This window comes from Anopheles funestus, chromosome 3RL (assembly GCF_943734845.2).
Source record: "Anopheles funestus chromosome 3RL, idAnoFuneDA-416_04, whole genome shotgun sequence".
Lineage (NCBI taxonomy): Eukaryota > Metazoa > Arthropoda > Insecta > Diptera > Culicidae > Anopheles > Anopheles funestus.
The window spans coordinates 19,604,442-19,628,462 of record NC_064599.1 but is presented as its reverse complement, the minus strand read 5'-3'; the positions used below and the strand labels follow the sequence as shown (position 1 = coordinate 19,628,462).

General features: G+C 42.1%; 2 protein-coding genes across 4 annotated transcripts in view; one reads left to right on the top strand and one right to left on the bottom strand.

The window, feature by feature from the left end:
• Positions 1–24,021, bottom strand: part of LOC125767735 (G protein alpha o subunit) — a 57,871-nt gene that overhangs the window by 17,214 nt on the left and 16,636 nt on the right. Inside the window, exons 2-5 of one of the 3 annotated variants that reach the window (XM_049434581.1) lie at positions 20,714–21,317; positions 18,736–18,778; positions 17,089–17,230; positions 16,190–16,350 (exon numbers count right to left, since the gene is read on the bottom strand). In XM_049434581.1, the coding sequence (XP_049290538.1) occupies positions 16,190–16,350; positions 17,089–17,230; positions 18,736–18,778; positions 20,714–20,831 (464 nt within the window). In that variant the 5' untranslated portion in view covers positions 20,832–21,317. Of the gene's footprint in view, positions 1–1,632; positions 1,714–16,189; positions 16,351–17,088; positions 17,231–18,735; positions 18,779–20,713; positions 21,318–24,021 lie in introns of those variants that run through there. The other 2 variants (XM_049434582.1, XM_049434583.1) reach the window with 2 other exon arrangements.
• LOC125767731 (probable cytochrome P450 49a1) lies at positions 1,690–16,071 on the top strand. The gene is made up of 11 exons (XM_049434574.1): positions 1,690–1,805; positions 5,791–6,054; positions 11,828–12,074; positions 13,271–13,387; positions 14,081–14,157; positions 14,504–14,699; positions 14,811–14,976; positions 15,075–15,244; positions 15,315–15,393; positions 15,471–15,704; positions 15,813–16,071. Exons 2-11 carry the CDS (start codon positions 5,814–5,816, stop codon positions 15,924–15,926), a joined length of 1,641 nt encoding a protein of 546 aa, XP_049290531.1. The 5' UTR covers positions 1,690–1,805; positions 5,791–5,813; the 3' UTR covers positions 15,927–16,071.

Here is a 24,021-nt window from a genome sequence, read left to right as displayed (position 1 = left end):
ATTAAGTGCTTTCACTTTCCTATGCCTGAATCGATCGTCATATGATCTTCTACATATCATTAATATGTCATCCACTGCGATTGTTCTATCATCTAACAAATACTCCTGTATCACAATAATGCTTAACAATTTTATTCATGTAATTCAAAATTTTCTTTCACCTTTCAACTTTCATGTTAATAACATAAACAAAATGTGGATCAATATTTGGAAAAAAATTGCAAAATATTACCAGTTATTGCAACAAAAAAATATGAAAAAACAAAGGTTGTTTGAAAACCAAATTGGTGCATCAAATATTTGTCAGTAAACAAGACAGAAAAAAACAAAAAAAATTCATTCGCGAAATAACATCAAACCGGTTTGCTGAATATTCTGCACCAATGTGTGCACACTTGACTGCAGCTATCTGAAAATGCAACAATCTTCGTGTGGGGAAAAATAGAATGTACCCAACACTGTTACATAGCTCTGGTTGGTTAGAACCGGCATTCAGACCTTCGGATGCTGAGACTTGGTTAAGGCATTTTTCGTGGTGATGGTGATGCAGTTCTCGACTGGCGTTGTTTGTCTCAAACCGGACAGGCCAGTTTTTGAAGGCTGTGTGTGAGCTTTTTAATCTCTATTTCTTTTTATCTCGAGTTGATTCTAAGAGAGTTTAACTTATTCATGATTTTAGTAGAATTTTTGGAAAATTTTGCATCAAAGTTCATTTAATGAGATCTACTTTTGATAAGTACTATCAACGAACGATCAACACACTTTGCCGCATCATCTCGATCGTGCAACGTTACATCTGCTTCAACCGCTCGCAAAGCCCCATCAACGCCGCGGCCAACGACTGTCACGCATCGACATAAACACCACAAAGCATAAGGCCCAAAATCGTCACCAAAGTCGCACCGTTTCCTTTAACCCCTTCCACCAAACGGGGGAGGGGTTGATTTTGCGCGAGCGCCCACAAGTACGTGACGACCGGTATAGCAAACGCTTGTACCCCCAGACACACGAAACTACCCCCCTCTACGAAGACGAACGGCGGCATTTTCTTGCTGGTGGTTCGGCTGCGAGCAATCGCAGAAAAGATCGTGACCATTTTCGCCTTCAATTAAAATCGGTACCTCGTAGCGAACGGTGGTGTGTGGCTGGTTTAGTTTTCGGGACAGCTATCTTCTCGGCGCGACGATCATCAAAAGCTCGCGCTTCGGTTGCTTCACACGGAAAAGTGTTCTTGGGGATTGATTGTGTGCAGATCCAATTCAAACATTTCGTGCGTCTTTTAACGGTTTAACTGCGAAAGTGAAACTGAAACGTTTGCGAGCTTGAAGTTTTGCTCCAATCCGAAGGAGTCCAATATACGGTTAGAAGTAAAAGTGTTAATAAATCGATAATAGAGTCACATAAAAACCCGTACGATTTTGTTCTCTGCGTCGTGATCGGATATCGTCAACCCACAGGAACACGGGGTAGTTTTTCGTGAGTGAGAGCCCAAGAGAAAAAAAAATAGTGCTCAGTGACATCCGTGGTGTTTGAGCATTTACTTTGCATCGTTAAGGCGCGGCATAAAGCACATACAGAGTAAAAAAAAGCGCATTACTGTCACTACGTTCGATTGTGAACCAAAGTACGTACCAGAAGCCACCAACAAGTCGACCGATCCATCCCATCCGAAACGATTTTATCCGAACAATAGCCTTTTAGCCGTAGACGAGTTTTCCGTTTTGCGAGTGCGTTTCGGGGTGCTGATCGTATTTTGCAGCGTCTGTGTCTTTGTGTACCGTCGTGTGTGTATTCAAAATAAGGAAGTAAGTTAACGACAATCAAAACCGTTTTTGCTGTGTTTGTGTGACTTTTCTTTGTATGTTTCCATGTGATTGTATTTAAAGGGTGGCTTTCGATTATCGTTGGTTCAAGTCTTTTTTTTTTCATTGACCTTCAAACATGGCGTCATATATGCTTTAGATGGGGTAGAGTTGTTGAGCCCACATGAGAACAGGGTGAGGCTGGTACTGCTTCATGTTATTTTCCCACCCGATAGCAATGCCAATGTTTGAAAAGCATCTCTAAGCGTTTAAGCTTAAGTATCAGATGAGTACGAGGAATGTCTAGCACCATTTTTTCATCTTTCTAGTTTGAGAACTCATTGTTTCAATGTGCTTTTTTGCTTATAAAGACCTTGGTTTTTGGCATTGTTTTAATCACATGTGTGGAAACCTTCAACACCTTCAAATGCGGCAAACGAACACGTGTGGAAGGATAGACTCCACAAAATAGTAACGGAAACAAACCTATAACGGGTTACGATGAAAGTGAAATTGTAGATCAAACTTCAAGTTACGCAATCGAAGTGGCCCTCGGCAAGCCTTGATGTTTTAAAGAATGCCGTTCATCCGTCATCGAACCAAAACTGAAATTTACGAGCGAGCGAGAGTGAGAGAGATGAGACGATCCCGAACCTAATACGAAGATTTAAGCTGTCCAAACAAAGGAGTGCTTTGAATCATCTCAAAACGGTCCGTTTGCTACGTCGCTTCGATCTTCCGTTGTGGTGGTGCCGATACATCAAACCAGTTCCCCGTGACAGTTCGAGGTCTAGGTTGATTGGTTGATCGTATAACATCGACGTTAGCATGCAGTTAATAGTCGTATCATAATCCAAAATGGCATTAAACACCTGTCTCGTCTGGGTTGCTTTAGGGTGGTGTTGGTGGTGAACAAATATACACACAGATGCAAGCTAATATACGACGCACTCTAGGAGCACTCGATCGTGATCTTGCTAATCCTGTTTAAACGGCACCGTGAGTTGTAAAAACAAAAACAAAACTAGTGAAATACGAAAAACAAAAATAGTAGACAGTGCCAGGGCAATTATGTTGCCAGCTAGTGTTTCTGCCATCAAGCTAGTCTTGTGTTACTTTCGCAAAATGTAAAACAAGCCCCGCACGTACGATCTCTTGCCTTGCTGTCCGACTGGGAACTGCCGGGAGCCGGTCAGGTTCAGTTTTAATTCGTCCACATACACGTCTAGATTTATCCGCTCACAACATGTGGCACAACTTGTCCTAGGTTTTTGTTGCACATTTTTTAGCTCAATTAAAGGCTAGTGTCTTATAACGAGATACCGGTTGGTAAACTTTTACGTACAATGCCATCAGACATTCATCTTAGTTTTGTGAATGTATCGTTGTTTTGGGTGTGTGTTTTTCTGTTTTTAGCTTTTCATATTTTAGACATAAAACGTCCAAAAACTTCTCCCACCTCGTATCTCGAGGCCATCCGAGCGGTGAATAAGTTTACCGGCTGAACTTTGGTCTACCGGCTCGGCTAATTCGGCAACCTTCCAACTTTACCTTCGGTCCTTACCCGTTGCCCGAAAGAGGGCTTCCAACACAAACCTCCTCCTTTCAATTTTCCCAACATATTCCCAACATTTTTCGAAACGACAACTTTCTCTCCACACAACATCGTACGGATTCTTGCGTTGTTTTGTTTGCTTTTCCAGGGTTTGGTCCGAATGCCGAAATAAGGGTCCCGGCCAAGCATTATACACAGCGCCCGGATTGTGTACGCACGGGTGTGATGATGTGTCGTTGTCTCCGTGCCAAAAGATGTTGAAAAGGGCTTCGTTTAGACTCTCGATTTCCGACCGTCCCACCGGTGACGCAAACTTGAAATCGTCTTGGGGATCTTTTTTTTTGGGAAAGGAATAAAACCGTGAAACAGGGTAATGTGTGAGCTTTGGTATATTCATGGAATGTTTCGCCGACAGTTGATATTTTCGCTGAATGGGGAAGTTTGTGCTCCAAACGTGATGTTTTTCTCAAACCCTCTCGGGGACTATTTAAAATTTTATTGCTTTTTAAATCTCTGGTGAATTTCGTCTTGTGTTTTGATTATTAAAACAAACCCCAAAAACTATTGCATTTATTTATTCTACTGAGCACGGTATCGAAATCGGGTTTTTATAAGTTATCAATGTTCCAAATCTCAGCTTAAAACAAAAGATCTTCCATTCTTTTACAAACGACCTTTAAAGAACATAATTAACCCGCATTTATGTGCGGACCTTCAAAAAATCTGTAAGTTGAATCAAGCATTGTAAGATAAATAATCAACTAAAAAAGTTTTAACTTTTTGGTGCATAATCACGGAGAAGCAATTTAGTGATATTTGGCAACAAAAATTAAGGTTAATTTATTGCTCATTCTTTTATTCCTTCAAAAGACCTTCAAATTCAGCAGCAACTTTACGATGCGCTTTTTTCATTTACATTCTAAAGATAGATTTCTGAATGATATCCATATGGATAAGATAAATTCTGTCAAGGTTGAGAGATAACATTCTCACAGCTTAAATTAAAAAAAATATGCATGACAGGTTATGATAGGCAACTTCGCACATGATTTGTTCTTCACTAATTAATGTTATAAAAAATATTCTTAATCTAAAATTATAATTTTTATCTCTTCGCCAAACGCTTACATTCGAGGGGCAATTAATTGCACGAATATCTCATCAAAATGACATATTATAGTGATTTAAAGGTTTACAAAACGCAATACTTCACACCAGTTTTATGCTGATTGACATTAACATTTCACATCTTTGGAATCTGCCATGCAATAAACAGATTTACATAACAATCGCCCGAAGACGAAAACTAGGAATGCCTATTAATTTCGTGCAGAGGAACTTAAGGGAGCTCCCAGCCGCAATCGTGAACAATCAAAAGCTCAGTAATGGCCGTACCATCACATAAACCGCTAATTCAAACCTTCGTCTTACAAAAAAATGCGTGAAATATCATTATTGACTGCCGACAAAACGGAAACCGATCGCTCGAATTACAACATCCTGCAGCTGGACTGAGTGAAGCTAAGCAACTCACTTTTCCCTGCAGACATCAAACCTTTTGCTTCAATCAGTTTCATTTTTATTTTCCTTAAAACCTTTTGTATAATTTGCTGTGTAAAAAAATACATGAAGAATAACTACGATTACCTCATAGTGAGGCTGGCTAGTTTTCAATATTAAATTAGAAACATGAATGAGCAGAATATTTATGAAGGAAGATGGCAAGAACATGCCGGCAACGAACCGGTCAATATCTATACAAATAGGCGTGATACCCGGCTGCCGATAGGAAAGCATGATTTATCGTAGTAAACACGAACGTCTGAATGTTTCTAGCATTTTTTCTGCTACTTCTTCACACAACCATTCGTACTATTTTATACGCCATCGATCATAAGGTGCCTTTTGCCGGACGATGGTTTCATAATATCTGCCGAGGGTCAAAGCAATGAAGCACGAAGAAAAGTGCAAGAAAACCGATCAATGGCAACCATCGAGACGGAAGATCGGTAATGAATGATTTCCCATTTTCACAACAGCTCAAAAGCGTCACAAATCACGTTCCTACTCGCTTGCCAAACACAACCCGTGGGAGCTTTCATTTTTCATCCAAAAATGTTCGAAATACGAATTTCGTGAGACACAGGGCGGGAAAAAAAATGAAGCAAAACATCGTCTTAAACCGGTCGGACGTTCGAATCAATCGGCTGCAGATCTGCAATGCCACCGAGGCGACTGACACAACACGGTGGGGAATGTCAAATCCACGGCGAAGGTCAATGCCGGAGATGGAGAGTGGATTTAATTTATGCTACACTTCTTTTAACCTTTCTTTCGATTAGCCTTTCCTTCGGGTATGAACTTTGCGTCGCCCACAGTTTTATCAATTTCACGGACAGTAATTCATTTTCCCTTTTTTTTTTTCGCTGACAGGCAGATCCTCTGACGCGTACAATATGGTTGGGCAGAGAATAGCAAACTCTTTACTGAAGAGATCCGCCTTTTCGTCGGCTTTGAATGTGCTGCCCAATGAGGCGACCACGGCTACGGCCGCCCTACTAGAGCCCACGATCCAGCAGCAACAGCAGCAGCAGGCGGTTAATGAACAGTTCTCCCATTCCAGACCGTACACCGATGTGCCGGGCCCGAAGGGATTGCCGATGATCGGGAACTCGTGGCGCTTTGCTCCAATTATTGGTAAGTGTTACAACTGGTACAAAAAGGATGTTTTGGAATTTTGTTTAGACATTTTGGAAGTTGATCACAGGAAAAGATCAATTCAAAAACGATCGTCTTAGAAGATTTTGTGTTGTGCACATTGTGGACCTCAAGAAGTGTATCAACTAAAACATTGACTATTTTTAGAATTTTGATTAATTAAAATTCATTTAATTCACAACAACTTCAATGATCTTGTTGGTAGCCAAAAAACCGGTCATTATTTATTCAATCTAAATTTCTCAATTTTGAGAAAATAATCCAGAATGTGTTATAACAAATAAAAAACAAGCGCCTGCATAAAGAAGGCTATAGATGACACCGATCCATATCTAAATAGGAAACGGGTTTTGTTTGCCCAAAAAAAAGTGATCCACTAACAAAGGTGCACCTTAACAAAACCGGATATTTCGTGTAAAATTATTTTCTACCAGTTCGCCGGTACCTTATTTAAAAAAAAAATGAAAACCATGTGCCCAAGGTCATGGTCACCATCAACCACACACCATCTCGTAATCATTTGGTTTGTTCCGTCCACATCTTGCCATCTTGTGATTCGTTTGTGCTACACGAACGAGAAAGTCGCAAAAGAAAGTGAGACTAAAGTGTGTGTGTTCCACGGGCTCTAACGGAACTATGCAGCACGAAAACCGTTGCAACCAGCGTATGCAACCGGCTCGGGAGGAAGCAAAATAATCGCTGGCGCCGGTCTGTCTGTCCACCGTTCGCAAGGAAACGTGTGCTGTTTTTTATTTCATCGCTTTTGTTTTGGATGGAAGTTACCAGGGTGGGTGGTTTCGATTTTGCAATCACACGATCACACATCGGGTGGGTGGAAAATCCAGCACACCGCACCGGAAAATGCATCCGAGTCGTAGTCGTAATGGTAGAAAATGCTACAACAACGAGCAAACAAACCCTACCCAATCCCCTCTTTTGGACTGCACCAACCTGGGACGTTTGATTCCACACGTTCGATTGCACTCATGTAACGAGTTAGTTATGTGGTTTTTGCCTACTCTTTTTGTGCATGCTTGCAGTGGTGGGCGCCACCATCATCATCGAGGAAAATATGATCCATTTCATTTGATTACCATACGCAGTCAGTTTCGACTGAGCTCATTTCACAATACGATTCAGGCGTTATTACATCGACATGGGGATGTGCGTATGGATGTAGGTATGCACACCGAAACACATGTGCCATTGCCCTGAATGCAGCATTCGATTCGTAGGTGAATTTTGGTACAAAATTTCCCAAATTGCGCCCAGACAATTAAGAAGTTCACTCGCACAAACAACGATCAAGATGGCAATCATTTGAATTTAGTGATTATTGCATTTTAATTTCGACATTTCGAAATGCATTCTTGTTTGTTTAACACACAAAAAAAGTAAAAATTACAGTAATCCTTTCCCTATCCATCACTTTACAAACAAGGAATACGCAAGAAAAACCGGCGAAAGTTAAGTTCGGTTATCATCAGGAATATGTCAAACTACTTCACTAACAGCTTCCCTTCCCATTAGCTTCAATTCCGCTGTTTTTGTTGGTGCGGTCAACTTGGCAAATCAATTTGCAGAAAATTAAGCAACAGGCAAATAAGGTACGAAACAACCGCCTCACAAAAGAAACCACACGTTAGTCACAGCGTCTCCCGTAACGGAACGATTCGCTATCCCACACCGCCGAAGTAAAACTTCAAACGATCGATGAGATAACAGCGTGCAGCGTGGGGCAGAGCATGAAGTACCGTGCGAACCATGTTTCGCACTGTGTTTGGTTTGGGGTCTGGTTTTCGACATTGTGGAAGTGATGTTTACATGGACAGCTTGCATACAAAAGCGTGCATCGCAACGAGAAAAAAACACCACAACATATGAATTTATTAAGCTTTCTTCTCTTTGCTGTACTAAATAATGTACTAAAAACCCTAACTACTCACCATGTAGTATACCTCCATACGTATTGTTATTCAGTTTCTTTCTCCATTTGGACAAATTTATCGCTTTTATTACTTAAGGTGACAGCATCAAGCACACTGTCGGTGGCGCTGCCTCCTGAAGAGATTTTGTGGAGCAGCAGAAGGAGTTGAAAGAAAAACCCGCATCAAAAGGCGTCAACGAGGTCTCGCGGTTCCTCCATCAGTAGAATGCCGTGGTCATGGTTTGGTCATGGAACAATGTCAGACATTACGACCCGGGCATGTGCCAACCCGGCGGCACCCGCAACAGATGGTGTTGAAGGCATAATAACTCAACGAGTGGTTTGTCACAAATAAACCACTCATAAAGCGTTGTGCAGAGGGGTATTTGGGGACAGACTGCGGGAGACCGAAAGAAATGCACACCGCAAAGTTCCACCGGTGATTGTGAAATGTGCCACCGGATCGAGAGCCTTCTGTACCGTTTACGTGTGACCCCACCGTCACCCCCGTCGGTGCACTTACAATGGGAAGCAGTTTACATAATTTCTTGACGAATTTTTGTTCAAACAGAGCGGGGCCCACGGGGTAAGCACTGTTCCGCGAGGAATCGGCCAAACATCTTACACTGCGCGCTTTATTTGGAGCTGAGCTGCGTCCTTTCTTTGTTCGAGGCGGGGATGCGTTCAATTTCTTCTTTTGTGTGGCTGCGCGTTGTTTACACGGATCATGTAATCAGTCAGTGCCGGGTGGTACGGTAAATTGGGCTCGGGGTCGAGTACACATACCGTGCGTCCCAATGACACAGTTTCCCCGATGGGCTAACGATGCCGGTAGCGTAATTTGTTATCGATTAATCTTACCCTTGCCAAGATATCCTGAGGATTGGCGGGAACCATATAACATCAGTGACAGGTTGGTTTGTGACCATCTTCGTCGGATGCACAAACCAGGGTCGCTGCAGGTCACCGATGTTCCGACGAACCCATAACCCATCAATGAAAGGTGCGAACGGTGTTCCCCGACAAGACATCATCATTATCTTTAACTCATCACACATTAGCTAGCTCATTGACGCCTCTTTCGAAATGGGACTGTTATGAGCTTCAATGATTTGAAAGCGCCTGGAAAAGTATATAGTTCTCTTACCAAAGCCTCTTCCACTGGATGGGTGACGTACAAATGTCGCCATCATCTCTGGAAGTCATCGGCGATGTACGTTAAGGGGTCAAATGGGCATAACACATGAAGAAAGTGAGAGTGAACCCACTTCAGTTCTTTCTCGGCTATTCGTGCAAAACTTTGCCGTGGTGCTCTCAAATCGAAATGTTGCCACCGGCATTTGACGAAATCAATGAACGGGTTGGCAAAGTGGCCTAATGTAGCTGATATGTCCTCGTTCCAAGACCCAGTCCACGGATTTTGTGCTCGCTTAGTTACCGCACACAGGTACCGTGTGTGTGGTATTTAACTGAATGTTACGTAATTAGACGAGCAACAAATTTTGAGCTGCGCCATTGTCGTTGTAACACTTTGAAGAATTAATTCTAGTATCTCCGGCAATGGGTGTCGTCGAGATTTTAATGTTCTGTTTTTAGGAACTCTTCTTTAATTTGTTTAGCATATCTCAAACAATGGTTTTTGGCAAAAGTGACCATTAGCTTACAGTACGATGCCGGAACTTCTAATTCGCACCTCAACTATCACGCCACCACCTACAGAATTCTACCACATCGCCAAACAAGTACACCAGCGTTAAAGAAAGCAGATGTGTTAAATACGCCATATTCTTACCTCATCCTAAAACGAGTCGTGTACAATTACCTTGGCGTTAGAGCAAAGAAGCTGTTTAAAAAGCACCATTAGCAGAACCCTAACCTCAACACGTGGCAACAAGTCTTTTTGAAGGTACGGGTGTTTACTATCGCACAGTCCCACCGTGTCAACAAGCATTTATAGTGTGCGAGACAGGGCGGTGGTGGCATTTGGCAATTATCTGTAAAGACCACACCACCGGAATGGTTACTTCTATCCCTCCGGCACAACACTTCAATCTTTTTAAGCACTCGCGGCAAGCAAAGGTGTGTCACCGCTGTTGTGGTCTGTTGTCTCTCTAGCCACTGCATACAGACGGCAAGAAGCTCCACTTGGTACGTACTACTCCTCTTGTGGTACGATGCTTTTGCCAATGCTGCCCACGGGATTGGCATATTTTATGATTTTTGTTTAAAGCCAATAGAAACCTCACACACCAACTATCTATGAATGTTAGCCACGTTCTTGCGTCAGATTTAACTAGCCCGAAGTGGGGGTTTTTTCATATATCAGTTGGCAGAAATGGTGTTTTTTTCTATCGCTGTTGTTTTAGTAACTAATTGCTTTTTACGAACGAAAAATTACTTCATCTAATGAGTTTTGTCTTCTTTTTTTTCGCTTACATAATTCTCGCACACAGTTTCTAACTAGTTTCTAATTGCAAAGCGATCATCAGGATTTTTCGGTGAACTTATGGCTCATGGACAAAATAGAGAAGTTTTCCGAACATAGTTTGAAACATTAGTTTCAACAGCAAACATGACGCAAATAGACAACTAATTGACTACAACACAGTTAGCATGTTTTAACCGTGTCCAACCGGGACACCCCGCGTGGGGAAGACATTTAATTCAATTCCATATTTGCACCCGCCATTTAGCACCCAAATTTTAAAACGGATAGCCTGCCGGAAAACGGTATTAACGCCTTCTTTCCACGCACGGCTTAATAATATTTGCAGCACACACACAAAAAAACACCCCATCGCGAAGAAATGATTGTTGCCACAAACAATTGTGCCCCTTTTTTTGCCGGTGGCATAACATGCGTGGCGAAGGGCATCAAAAATGGGCGAATCTTTCTTTTCGGGTTTGTCCCGCCCGACAACACACATACCGGCGCGTATAGTTTATTTTCCAAAATATTATGTGTCAAATGACCACCCGTTTTTGGTTGGCGTTAGGGTACGACCAAACTAGTCGAGCATGTTCGTGTCCGGCGTACATACGACCAACATTGCTTCCTGTGGTGCTCATGCTAGCTACTTCGCTGCGGAGTGATGATCCCACGGTCTTAATACTTAATGCCGGAATACTCATTGTGTGTCTCACGATGTGCCAGGTGTTGTGTGCGGGTTTAGATTTCCAATTTGTGGTCGCGACCACAAACACGCATTAATTAGCATAATGCCGGTGGAATACTAAACCCGGCGCACGTAGTTTACATCCAACGCCTCGTTTTTCTGCCACTCATAATGTGATCGTACTTCGCTATCGTACAATGTCACGCGACCTGGAAGTACTTACCGGACACTTTAGCAATCCCCCTATGAGGATGCTCTATTGGTAGGTTTAAAAAATAGAAAAAAGCTGTAATTGTTCTAATCTCGAGCGAGTTGCTTTAATGAGAAGGTATCAGGTAAATGATCTTGTGCTTCAACCCTTGATCGCATCATTAGACGTGCTTAAATCCTATGCCACGACTCGGTTCTTCTTCGCTCGTTAAGCGTGTGGCGATGATAAAGTAGCATAAAGCAAAGTTTTTACGGCTGTCGCTTTGAAGATGATTCATGACCATTGTAAACTTCAACGAGCCCGCTTCACAGAAGGAAGAGTGCAAATACTTTAGCAAATTAAACACTTTACCTTCCATCCGCGGCACTGAGCTGTTGAGGAGGAAAGTAAAATAGTGAAACCATGCGCTAGGAGTGTGTGGCATTAAGTGGCCACTCCTTCAATGAAATTCCCCCCGCATCTAAACATTCTCCATTCACGGTGCTCCCACCCGCGCAGGTCAGTACAAGATCGAGGATCTGGACAAGGTAATGCAGGATCTTCACCGGCAGTATGGACGTATCGCGAAGGTAAACGGACTGATCGGACATCCGGACCTGCTGTTTGTGTTTGATGCCGATCTGATACGGGACACGTTCAAGAAGGAGGAAGTACAACCACACCGGCCGGCAATGCCTTCGCTTCGGAATTACAAATCGAAGCTGCGGAAAGATTTCTTCGGTGACAATATGGGGCTGATCGGTGTGTAAGTATTACCATCTGGACTAGAGATGTGCACACTGAGTAAGAGTGAGTGTGTGAGTTTAATCCTGCAAAGGAGTTTATGGTTTCAACTCAGCAAAAGGAGTTTTTATGACTCTTTTATTCACTCTTTAGCGTTTTTACTCACTCACTCTCTCTGCCGACTAATGACTCACTCCTTGCCGTTTTACTCACTCACTCTCTCTGTCGACTAATGACTCACTCCTTGCCGTTTTACTCACTCACTCTCTCTGCCGACTAATGACTCACTCTTTTGCGTTTCAACTCACACAATAAGAGTGAGTAAGTGTTTTGTTATTCTTTTTGACTTTAAATCGGTCAATAAGAGTGATTAAAAATGTTTTGTTATGCTTTTGGATTTAAATTACTCAAGAAGAGTGAATAAGTGTGTCGTTACTCTTTTTGGATTTCAATCACTCTACTACAGTGATTAAAATGCAATTTCGTATGAAGCTAATTTATTTGAATTTAATTATTCGAAATTATGTATTACAAGTTTAGCTGTAAATTGTTTGGCGTAAAACATATTTCATGAATTCCAACATAACTTTTGTTTACTTTTAAATATGTTTTACGCCAAACAATTTACAGCCAAACTTGTAATACATAATTTCGAATAATTAAATTCAAATAAATTAGCTTCATACGAAATTGCATTTTAATCACTGTAGTAGAGTGATTGAAATCCAAAAAGAGAGACGACACACTTACTCACTCTTCTTGAGTAATTTAAATCCAAAAGCATAACAAAACATTTTTAATCACTCTTATTGACTGATTTAAAGTCAAAAAGAATAACAAAACACTTACTCACTCTTATTGTGTGAGTTGAAACGCAAAAGAGTGAGTCATTAGTCGGCAGAGCGAGTGAGTGAGTAAAACGGCAAGGAGTGAGTCATTAGTCGACAGAGAGAGTGAGTGAGTAAAACGGCAAGGAGTGAGTCATTAGTCGGCAGAGAGAGTGAGTGAGTAAAAACGCCAAGGAATAATCAACACATTAGTTTAGAATAATATTTTTATGACTCTCAAAAGAGTGAGTAAATGTTTCAAATCTTTATAACCACTCTTTCACTCTGTTTCAACTCTTTGAAAAGAGTGAGTATTCTCATCTCTCATCTGGACTACGCTTCCTTTCCAACGACTCCATTAAATTTGTTTTCTCTTTTTTTTTGTAAATAGTCACGGCGAAAAATGGGATGCTTTTCGGGCACAGGTTCAGCAGGTGATGCTGCAACCATCTACGGCGAAAAAATACATCGCACCATTAGATGAGATATCATGTGATTTCATGGACAGGTAAGAATCTATTTTTTTTTTCATTTGACGTCCAAAGTCTAGATAGAGCGTGCTGAATGGACAACGCTTCATCGTGTCATAAGTTTGCGAAGATCTTTCGCATGCCTCGCAAAGAAAAAAGAAACCCCCAAAAGAGTGATCGTATAAATACCCTCGAGGTCATACCTTGATGATCCTTGGAAGAGGTCTCAAAGTCGGCAAGTTTTAAATGTTACCACACTAAGACACAGCGTAGTCAGCGTTAAACGAGCCTTTAGAAGAAAAGAGATGACGACAACTATGTTGGGTTGTTTTATGCTATCGTTAGGAAAACTAGTTTTTTTTTCTTTAGTCTGACGTCAATGACATAAGCTACACACACACACAACGCGGCCTTAACACGACGGTACAATTTAAATAAATGAATTTTACGAATGTCTACCTTTTTTAAAACCTGTTTTAACCATCCCAGGCGGATGACGAGTTTTGCGACTTTGGACAAAAGTTGTACAAGTTTTTCGCTCTCGCAAAAACCATCTATCTGGCATTATAAAAATCTTATTCTTAATTCTGCTCCATTCTACCATTCGTTTCCATTTCATCACTTTCAGCCGAAAACATATATGCACAAAAGTTGTTTGCGAATTTCTTTCGTATGAATAATTAAGTTTCCCTTTGCGTTTCGTTTCCATGCTTCCGTTTCCTTCCCGGCAGGATCCAAGAGATGCGTGACGAAAATAACGAGCTGCCGGGAGATTTTCTGCACGAGCTGTACAAGTGGGCGCTAGAGTGTAAGCATCCCATTACGCTTCGATTATCCGATTTTGAGGCTAAAATAGGCTACAGCTAATTCAAACAGGGACACACAACACACCCGCTAGCCTTCTCACGCTTAAAAGCAACAACAACAAAATAGGAGGATTAATTACGCCAGACTTTCCTGCAATTTGCTCAGATTTCTTGCATCCTACACATCTCCGGCAGTAAATCAAAACAACTAACTTCGCAGCTTGCCAATATTACCCCTGAGCTGCTTCATTCTTACTAAATTAGCAGCGAAATTAACACTTTTCTGGCTTGTTTATTAAAAAGTGCTTATAGCTAATAGTTTTACTGTTGTTCTATCGCCCGGTACAGCAATCGGACGAGTGGCACTCGACACACGTCTCGGCTGTGTGTCGAAGGATGGGAACGACGAGTCGAAACGCATCATTAATTCCATCAACACCTTCTTCTGGACGGTGGCGGAGGTCGAGCTGCGGATGCCAATCTGGCGCATCTACGAGACAACGTCGTACAAAAACTACATCGGTGCTTTGGATACATTCCGAGAGTAGGTCGCATCCAACCACCCCTAATTGATCGGCCCACACACCCCGAGATTGTGTGTCTGATGTACTGTACCAAACGCCCTCTAACGTGTATCGTTTCGTTTTCAAACCAGACTTTGCATGCGCCACATCAATATCGCCATGGAGAAGATGAACAGCAGCACCGAACAGAAGAGCGAAGAGTGTATTTCGATCGTCGAACGAATTCTACAAAAGACAAACAATCCGAAGATAGCGGCAGTGCTTGCGCTCGATCTGATTATGGTTGGCGTAGATACGGTAAGCAGTCAAGTGGATGGGTAATGGGTAATGGTTTTTTTTGTTCGTCTTCTGCTTCGAAACCATACTTGATTGTGTTCCCATTTTCCGTTTGCCAGACATCCGTTGCGGCGACATCTACGATTTACCAGCTCAGCCAAAACCCGGACAAGCAGGAGATCCTGTTCAACGAGATCAAGCGCAGCATGCCGTCGCCGGACACAAAGTTTACGATATCGATGCTCGAAACCATGCCTTATCTCAGAGCCTGCATCAAGGAAACGCTGCGGTAAGTGGATTTTCAACGCCACATCCTTGCGTTCTATAAAATAAAGTTGCACTATCGTCACTTTCCATAGGATGTATCCGGTTGTTATCGGAAATGGGCGCAGCTTACAGACAGATGCCGTCATCGGTGGTTACCATATACCGAAGGGGGTAAGGGAAGCATATCATACACTTTGCTGCTAAGGAGACTAATTTTTGCTATTAAAACACACATAATCTCGCTTCAGACGCACGTCATATTTCCTCATCTGGTCGTTTCGAATCTGGAACAGTATTTCCCCGAACCGGATCGATTCATTCCGGAGCGATGGTTAAAGCGGGGCGAACTTAAAGAACATTCCGGTTGCCCACACGCCGGCCAGAAGATCCATCCGTACGTGAGCCTGCCGTTCGGATACGGACGGCGGACCTGTATCGGTCGACGGTTTGCTGAATGTGAGCTACAGATACTGCTCTCGAAGGTAAGTGGCGTGCGCAAGTTACGATTCGTTTGAAGAAACAAATGCTGAAGACACTGTTTTGCGGGTTGCCTACTTTTGGGCGATTTTCTTTAAAACGCTTCATTTTAGCTGTTCCGGCGGTACCAGGTGGAGTACAACTATGAGAAGCTTACGTACAAGGTGAATCCTACCTACATTCCCGACAAACCGCTGAAATTTAAGCTAACCGAGCGAAGTAGCTAGGAAAGGTAACAGGAAGTATCGGAATGCATGCCAGTATGAAAAAAAAAACATGTGATCCAATATTCCGTCCGGAACGCTCAACATTAATCTAAGCCTATGTACATAAACCGGTAAATGTTAAATAAAGTACGATAAGACATGATAACACTTGACGCGTGACCATTTTCCATTAGTGTTTTACATTAAACGAAAACTATGTAGTAACTTGGATCGAGTCGATAAGGTATCATATCTCAGGAAGAATGTCACTGTTTTGTACTCACTATTTTGCGGAATCGTTCAGCTGATACTCGTTGCTGCGGCAGAAGCACTCCTGCACGCCAGAATCCGACCACAGTCTTTTCATCGCTAATAGCAGATCCTCCGAGAATGGTTCTGTGTCGTGCATCCGCTGTACTACGTCGAACACCATCTTTGCGTCACACTGTGCAGAGAAATTGAGACGTGGGGAACAATCGTTAGTGTCTAGAATTGACAAGATTTTAGGCTTTTCGTCACTTGAGAGAAGAAAACAAAAAAAAAACGTCCCCGCGTACATCGAACGAACTTGTGGCCCAACACCACTAGGTTCTAGGCGAACCAGTTCCAAGCCGCACGAAGGATAAACGCATTGGTTAAACGGTAAACGTATGCAGCGCGCACCACGTGTTCCGACGGTCACGAACGCATCTTCTCGGTGCATCGATTTCCTGCTGCCCTCACTTTCACCATCTACGGGCGAGGTGAAAAACCACAAAACCGTACTCGACCAACTCGTACTCGCGCGTTGACGTTCTGCCACCGTATACAACTGAAGCGCAATCAACCGTTCTGTTGGCACACGACACGGTGTTGGTTTGCAGCACCTAGCAATAACCGCAGCGACGGGATTCCAATTTCACGCGGAGTCTTTATCGTTTGCATGATCGTGAGAAGAACACTGCGTAAAGTACACAGTACAGTAGCGACCGATTGGAAATCACGTACAATCAAAAATGTGTCCTTTACAACACGCTGAAGTCACAGGGCATCAAAATGATTGATTTGTAATGACGGGAACGGCATGTGACCGCTAAACCGCTCCGTTCACCGGATGAAGCATGGATGGATGGATATCGCTAAAATTAAAAACTATGGTACGAAAATAACATTAGATGATTAACCAAAAATACAAACGCCTTACCTCTCGTTCGTTATTCCCGAACGCAATGCTAAGGTTTGGCATCGCTCGCAGTATTGCAACTAGTGATTGTATCGTGTTGCTGTACACTACTGGCCTGTACTGTTTGAAATCCTCTGACGTAAAGCCACTTTCGTGAATAATTCTGCAAAGTAGAAAGGAAGGACGGGAAAGAAAGGTGTGAGAAAATTTGTCACTCAAAAAGCTAATAACACGGGGTTTTTACATGCACGCCTTTGACAGCTACTTCAGCCGAGGCTTAATTTATTGTGATAGGGATGAAAATGTGTTCATCAAAATCTCATACGAAGGATGTGTCGGTTTATTGCTAGCTAAAAATAATATATATATGCACGATGGGAGGGTATACCATTTCAAGAGGTCAGCATAGATACGCGGGGAAAATGCTTTTGTTTAAACACTTTCACCATCCCAAGTGAAAGATTGTAGCCTTGTTTGCTCGTTTGCACACTCAACAACGTAACTACTTATGGAGTGTCCTTCAACAAGGAACGAAAAGAAGAAAAAAAAACGCTCACCCCTTCGGTGGCTAAAGCTTGAAAATGTAGCTTAGAAGGGTGGTGTAGTTTATGTTTTAAAAGCAGGTGGGGTTTTCTTGGCGGATGGGCGAGAGACCGTTCAAGAACTATCTCTACTGGACGACTTTTTCATGCAAGCGCTCTCGACACAAGCGCACGATTGGAGATGATAGAAGTTAGAAAGTAGATCGTAGAAGCAGTAAACCACAACTCCCTGGTACGCTGCATGAAGATGAACATGACAAGAAAACACACCCACCCGCCATTGATCGAGTACGATCCAGCGGAATAGAAATGGAAGCCGGGTGGAATCGTCGCGCCATTACTGCATGACAGGACATGCAGGTCAGAGCGGGTATAGAGGGGCAAACAAACGGAAAAGTCCTAAAGACACAAAAAAAAACAGTTTAGCAGCAAGTCAACAAAACAAAGGTTTCTTCTTTGTGCGAACTTTGACATCGGAACGAAACGTTGGAAAAACGGAAGCAAAAAATCACCATCACACACTCTGGCCACTCTCGGAAAAGGGGATGGAAGGGTGTTGCATGCTAAAATCGATAAAAACAACCATTTTGCGACGGCACCCGGGAGCCAAGATTGTTGTTTCCTTATTTGATTGTGTTTTTTTTTTCTTCTTTCCCCGCATTACACTTGCCTTCCTCCGGCGGTAACTGCTTCAATGTAACACCGAAACAAGTTACGTTAAATATTCCATATTCAGCGACCATGGTTGAACCTGGGCAGACAGAATAACAAGCATGGCGGGGACCTAGGTCCGTTGAACATTTGTGGCGGGGTGTAATATACGATCGCATGTGAATCATATTCACTCGTGCCATTTTTTGCTTCACTTGACATAAAGCAAAAGGGGGAGTAATAGTTTATATGCGGTTCAAGGGAGAGTGTAAAGACAAAGCAATGTTTGGTACTGGTAAACTAAAGCAAGGAAGAAAAAAAGTCCTTCTTTACGACAAAGGGATATAAAGTGCGGAAAGAGCTCATTATAGATTCAACGACAAAACAAAACAAAAAATGGAATGTGAATGAGATGGACGGAGGTACACTTAATATTTTTATTTTTTACTTAAATTGTTCAAATGCTAATACTTACTTCATCTGTTTAACGATTGTACTTTTTCCCGATTCACCAGCGCCTGAAAATATATTAGTGGAAACAAAGCGAATTAGAATAAAACATATTACAGAGGGAATTATTTAAAATTAAAAAAGCTTCGTTTAACTAACGAATAATGAACCGAAAATTATTAATCCCAACCTAATGGAAGCATGATTGCTTCCTTCGCTCGATATTACACTGTATCTGGTTTTAAAAATATCTTAGAAACAATCCAATTTACATGTTTTCCCCGCTACCGGCAACATACACTCGTGGCTACCCACGCACAGCGCATGTTGGAATGCTTTACATTATTAAAACTAACACCCGTAAGTGCGCAATAAAGCTTCCAAGCCAAAGTGAGTTAATATGGGAGCAACAAGATATGAAAAACCCCTCACTGAGGGGGGATGAAAAATTTTCCCTTTACATATATACCACATCTAATAACCTTTTGAAAAAATCAAGCCTCCAAAGAATCTATTCCAGTGTAGCTACCAAAGAAAAACAACGAATATTTATCTCGCGCACGCATTGTGATTGCACTTGAATTTGTGATCGTAAACCAAAGTGCCAGAACACGGGGTAAAGTGTATATTACAAATTTTACTTCAAACAATAAATAACTCCCGTGCATGGAAGAAAAATCCAATGAAACCGAACGACCCGAATTGACGTCATTCAATGGCTGATCAATGGTTCGATTTTCCACTCCGGAGTTCCTCGCCGTTTTCCGATATACCTTTTACTTAAAATGGAGCTTGTATGTGTGACTACCAGCATTCCCATTCATACGGTGGGATGAAAAGTTTCGCCAAAGCACAAGCATCCGAAAAGACCGGTCCGGGAAATGAATGCGATCAAATGCGGCCGGCACAGTGATACCGGTTCACCTAACCGAAACTACCAGGAGACGCGGGAGAGTGAGCTGAGATAAATATTTAAACAGACATTTTCGCCACGGCCAGCAATAATAGTAACACAATACAAGCACCAGCAAGAAAAACAATATAAAAACAACAACCGACAACAGTTTTTGGGGGGTGCAAATACTATGCTGGGTGAAAGAAAATTTGCTCTTAATCGTCAGCGCCATCTAGTGGGAAAAAAACTGTAGCGTGTTGAGTAGGTGAAAGTATTCCTTCCTTTGCCCTGAAGTGGGTATTGAGCTGCGTCGATAACCCAGTTAGCTAACGGGGAAGCTGTAAGTGTTTTCCAATTGTGAAACTCCACATCGACTGGTAGAGGACCCGAGTAATACCAAAAACACCGCAGTACAAATTGTTTACAATAGCTCTGAATGAAGCAGTCTGGAGAGACCAATTCCTCGATAAAGGGTGCGTGTGCCGCAGTAAAAAGGGGGAGAAGAGTAACAGTAGCTCGAGGGTACGAATCATCAGCAAACCGATCGTTTCAATATATATTCGGGGTTAGGGTTATATTTAGAAAATCACTGTTCACCAATGCATCGAACATGTTTATGAGGATAAACCTTTCTGCCCGTCCGGGTGCGGAGTGGAAAACGGGAACCGTCTCCGGGTGTTCCCAGGTCTGGGGGAGCTGAGATCACGATTTTCATCCCTCCCGTAAACCAAATCGTTCCATTTCGATTGGAAGTAATCCACTCGACACTGGTTGCGAATAAACTGAACAGGGTATAAAGTGATGGAAACATAGTTTGTGATCACATTGTATCGTGTGAACGTGGCCTGAGAACTTCTTTTCTTCCCCAATTTCAACCATGTTGTTAAAATAAATATTGGCCACAAGCCAAACAAGGATGTTAACTAATTCAAAGTACATTAATTATGACACGGTTACGAGATGGTCTCATGCTCCTTTTTCTTTTATATAGCGAGATTCCATCTCAACAATGAAACATAAGTAAAAAAAAAAATGGAAAACTTTATAAAATATTCACACACAGCCGTCGGTGGCCACTACCGCTCGCACACGTTCTCGTTTTTCTTACCGAGCAGTAACAGTTTGATGTCCTTGGCCGCCTGGATACCGTCCTCCTTGAGATTACGCTCGATCAGGCGGCTCCTAGCGGCGGCAGCCCGTTCCTCAGCCGACTGTGCGCACCCCATAATGCGTATCGCTTCCGTGCAGAACGTTTTGAAGGTTTGTTGTCGGTTCGGCCAAAAGGGTTTGGCCAAACGAAAATCACAGCTTTGAAATTTGGAAACTTATGTATACCGCCCGGTTGTACCGCAGGCTGGCACTAAACGCTCTAAACGCTCGCTCGAGCACACGTACACACGTTACTTTCGATCGCTTAAATTGCCGGCTTAAGTTGCGACGGGATTGTTGCGTCGTGTAGATATATTTTTTTTATTATTATTTAACCACACCCGGAGCTACACTAAATATGTCACGAGGCACCACCCAACACCCGTGCTGTGGCGACACTGTAACTGCTACACCGAAGGACTTATATGCTAGGCACGCCGGGGCCCCCAAAACCGTGAGAGTTCTGCCAGTGAACACTTTCCTACGATCGCACACACCGCGCACGTGTCGATCTGTTCGCTTCACTTTAACCGGCGCCGTGTTTTGTTATGAGCTACAATTTTCTACAGGGAAAAAATGTGTTTAAATTAGATAAATATTGCAAGTATTGCTTGGAAAAGTAATTTAATTGGGCTTCAAAATAAAGTTACAAACAGAATACTCCACAGTTGCATAAATTGCATTGCTTATTCATCTAAGTTTAAGGTAATCTTTTATTCCACTGCTTAGCTATAAAGTCTCTCTCTCTCTCTCAACTATGATGAAAGTACATAGCAAATAAGGGAATGTTTTATGACACTTTAAAACACACAAAAAACATTCCCATTTGCTGCCCAATAGGTACAACACCCTTCTGTAGATCCTGCACCATATTTAACGATCGAACACGGACACTTGAGCTGTCATAAAATCTGAAAAACATTCTCTTGTCTCGTTGCACACATACACCGAGCACTCTTGATGTCCTTCAGACGGCATACAGAAAAGGACGATATTTGATACCAATGTGTTTGTGTGTGGGTCTGTTCCTTGTTTTGTGAAAACTGTTTTTCCTACTTTCTCCCCCCTCTCCACTGAAGTAAACTGTTTTTCATCTTTGAAAGATTATGATTTGTACACCACCGTCAGCAAAACTAATGTTCGCCAATATATTCACTTCACTGTAAACCGATGTTTCGTCCATATGCTCCTGTAGCACGCGTTATGTGGTCAGTGAGTTCGTACGCAACTGTGTTGAGAGGAAAAAAAACCCATCACCAACGTTATGGGTGTCACTGGACACCGGACCATATTGGCAAACGGTGAAGCCGTAAAATGATGACGATGATGTGATGAAATGCTGTCGGAAAATTTGCCACTCTGCTCGAAAATGATCTCCCCGTACTAGCCGGTCAACAGTAGCCATCAAACAAAATCTCCCTCTCCCACCAAACAAAAAAACCACCACGAAAACAGATCCTTTTTGCTGCCGGCTCTTTTCGGTTGCATGTGGCCATTAATGAATGATTTATTGATGTCCCAATCCAAATGGCCGCATGGAGAGAAGAAACGAACAGGAGAGCAAGTATATGGTTTGACGGACCGGTGTCAGAAATACGAAATCCGTCCCAAAAGGAAAAACGGGCTTTTATCTCAAGTGCGATATCGATTAACGGAAGGCATGGGGGAGTTTGTTGATGATGATGGAGTATGCTTTCGATTTCTTCTATCTCGGGTGAGAAGGAATTTTGCTTCGCCATTTAGAAATATAAAACAATTGGCGAATTTATTTGTTTTCGCTCAGTAGAGCTCAGCTTTTGTTTAAATACTTGATCATGCTTTATGTGTGTGTTTTTCTTGCTTACAATTAAATACTACAACTAAAAGTAATTAAAAACAACCCTGAAGCATCCTACTAGCTTTACCGCATTAAGTATACCAGGCGTTAGCATGTCGTGCCTTCATCGTTTCGTTTAACCTAAAAACTTCACTCAATCAATAATGATTTTAGGGCGAGTTCTTTATTCACCCGTCAGGGGTCACCCTTTCCCTAAAACAACTACCCACGTACACATACACCCTGACAGACAGAAGAAGTCACCACAAAACCCAACCCGTTTCGCGTGCAAAAGACACCAAAACACGCCACATTTTCGTCCGGAGTGGGAAGTCGTCCCCCAAATTGGAGCTGTTGGGGGCATAAATTTGTAAAGGCTCATTATTTTTGTTGGTTCCAATTGAAAATTGTACTGAATGGAGAAGAATGAAAAAAAAAAAAACGGTATAAAAAGTAGAGCAACCCGAAAAAAAAACCCATCCATTCATCGGTTAGGTTCTCCGGTCGGTCCAGAAGAAACGTTGATGTTTCTTCACGGCACTACTAAGGACCCAACGACATGCAAATATAATTCATATTTTTGTCGCTTATTCACCGTTCTCTTCTCATTTCTGCTCCCCAAAAATCCCCCAACCACGCTTAAGGTGCGAGAAACGATAAAACAAGTGAACCCCGTCGTCTATTCTATTCGGTTAAACGGCTCACACCACCGTTGCCTTTCTACTGCGCATGAACGTTGCAATTTTTGCCAAACGGGAGTTTTATATTTCCAACAGCACCACAAACTCTCTCTCATATACACAGACACAAAGGTATCGATACTCTGACGCCGGCAGTAAGATGAGTTGAAAAAAAAACAATGCTAATATGAAGAATTATTTGGTCAAGTATTTGGGCAAGTATTATTAAATTAGTATTATTTATTAACAAAAACCAAAAATTTTATTCTGATTTTTTACGTTCCAATATTTGAGACAGAAAAATGTTTTTTTTTTGTGAGAACAATTTTTTCCATATCCAAAACACTAATAGCACAAACTGATTAATATTAATTCATCGATCAATTCGTAAGCTATTCCATTTATAGATCGAATTGAGCCCTCCCGGTCGGTTAGTCGCTTGGTATTGATTGGCAGGTTATGAAGTTATTAATAGTGCGTCGCATACCTGACGTTAGTGGGTCAAATTGGACAACCCCCGGGGGGGACTCGTAAGAACACGAAAGGATGAAGGTATCTTAAGGCTACAATAATGCTGGTGATTTGTCCGATATGTGTGATCTTCATCCGCTATGTCGGATGTTTTATTTTTGGTGCATTTAGTATTTTTTTGTTTCATTTTACGTAGATATGTATATAAAACAGTGAGGTTTTACAATACAAGTATGATTTAAAAAAGGTTTTCAAGTTAAAGGATGTTGGTGGGACCACATTTAAATTTTCTATTAGGAG

What these genes read in the sequence shown, in the direction of transcription:
- LOC125767731 (XM_049434574.1), top strand. Translation starts at nt 5,814, where the DNA reads ATGGTTGGGCAGAGAATAGCAAACTCTTTACTGAAGAGATCCGCCTTT. An exon ending in AATATGGGGCTGATCGGTGT is followed by an intron (nt 12,075 to 13,270) that starts GTAAGTATTACC and finishes TTTTGTAAATAG; the next exon opens with TCACGGCGAAAAATGGGATG. An exon ending in TTATGGTTGGCGTAGATACG is followed by an intron (nt 14,977 to 15,074) that starts GTAAGCAGTCAA and finishes TCCGTTTGCCAG; the next exon opens with ACATCCGTTGCGGCGACATC.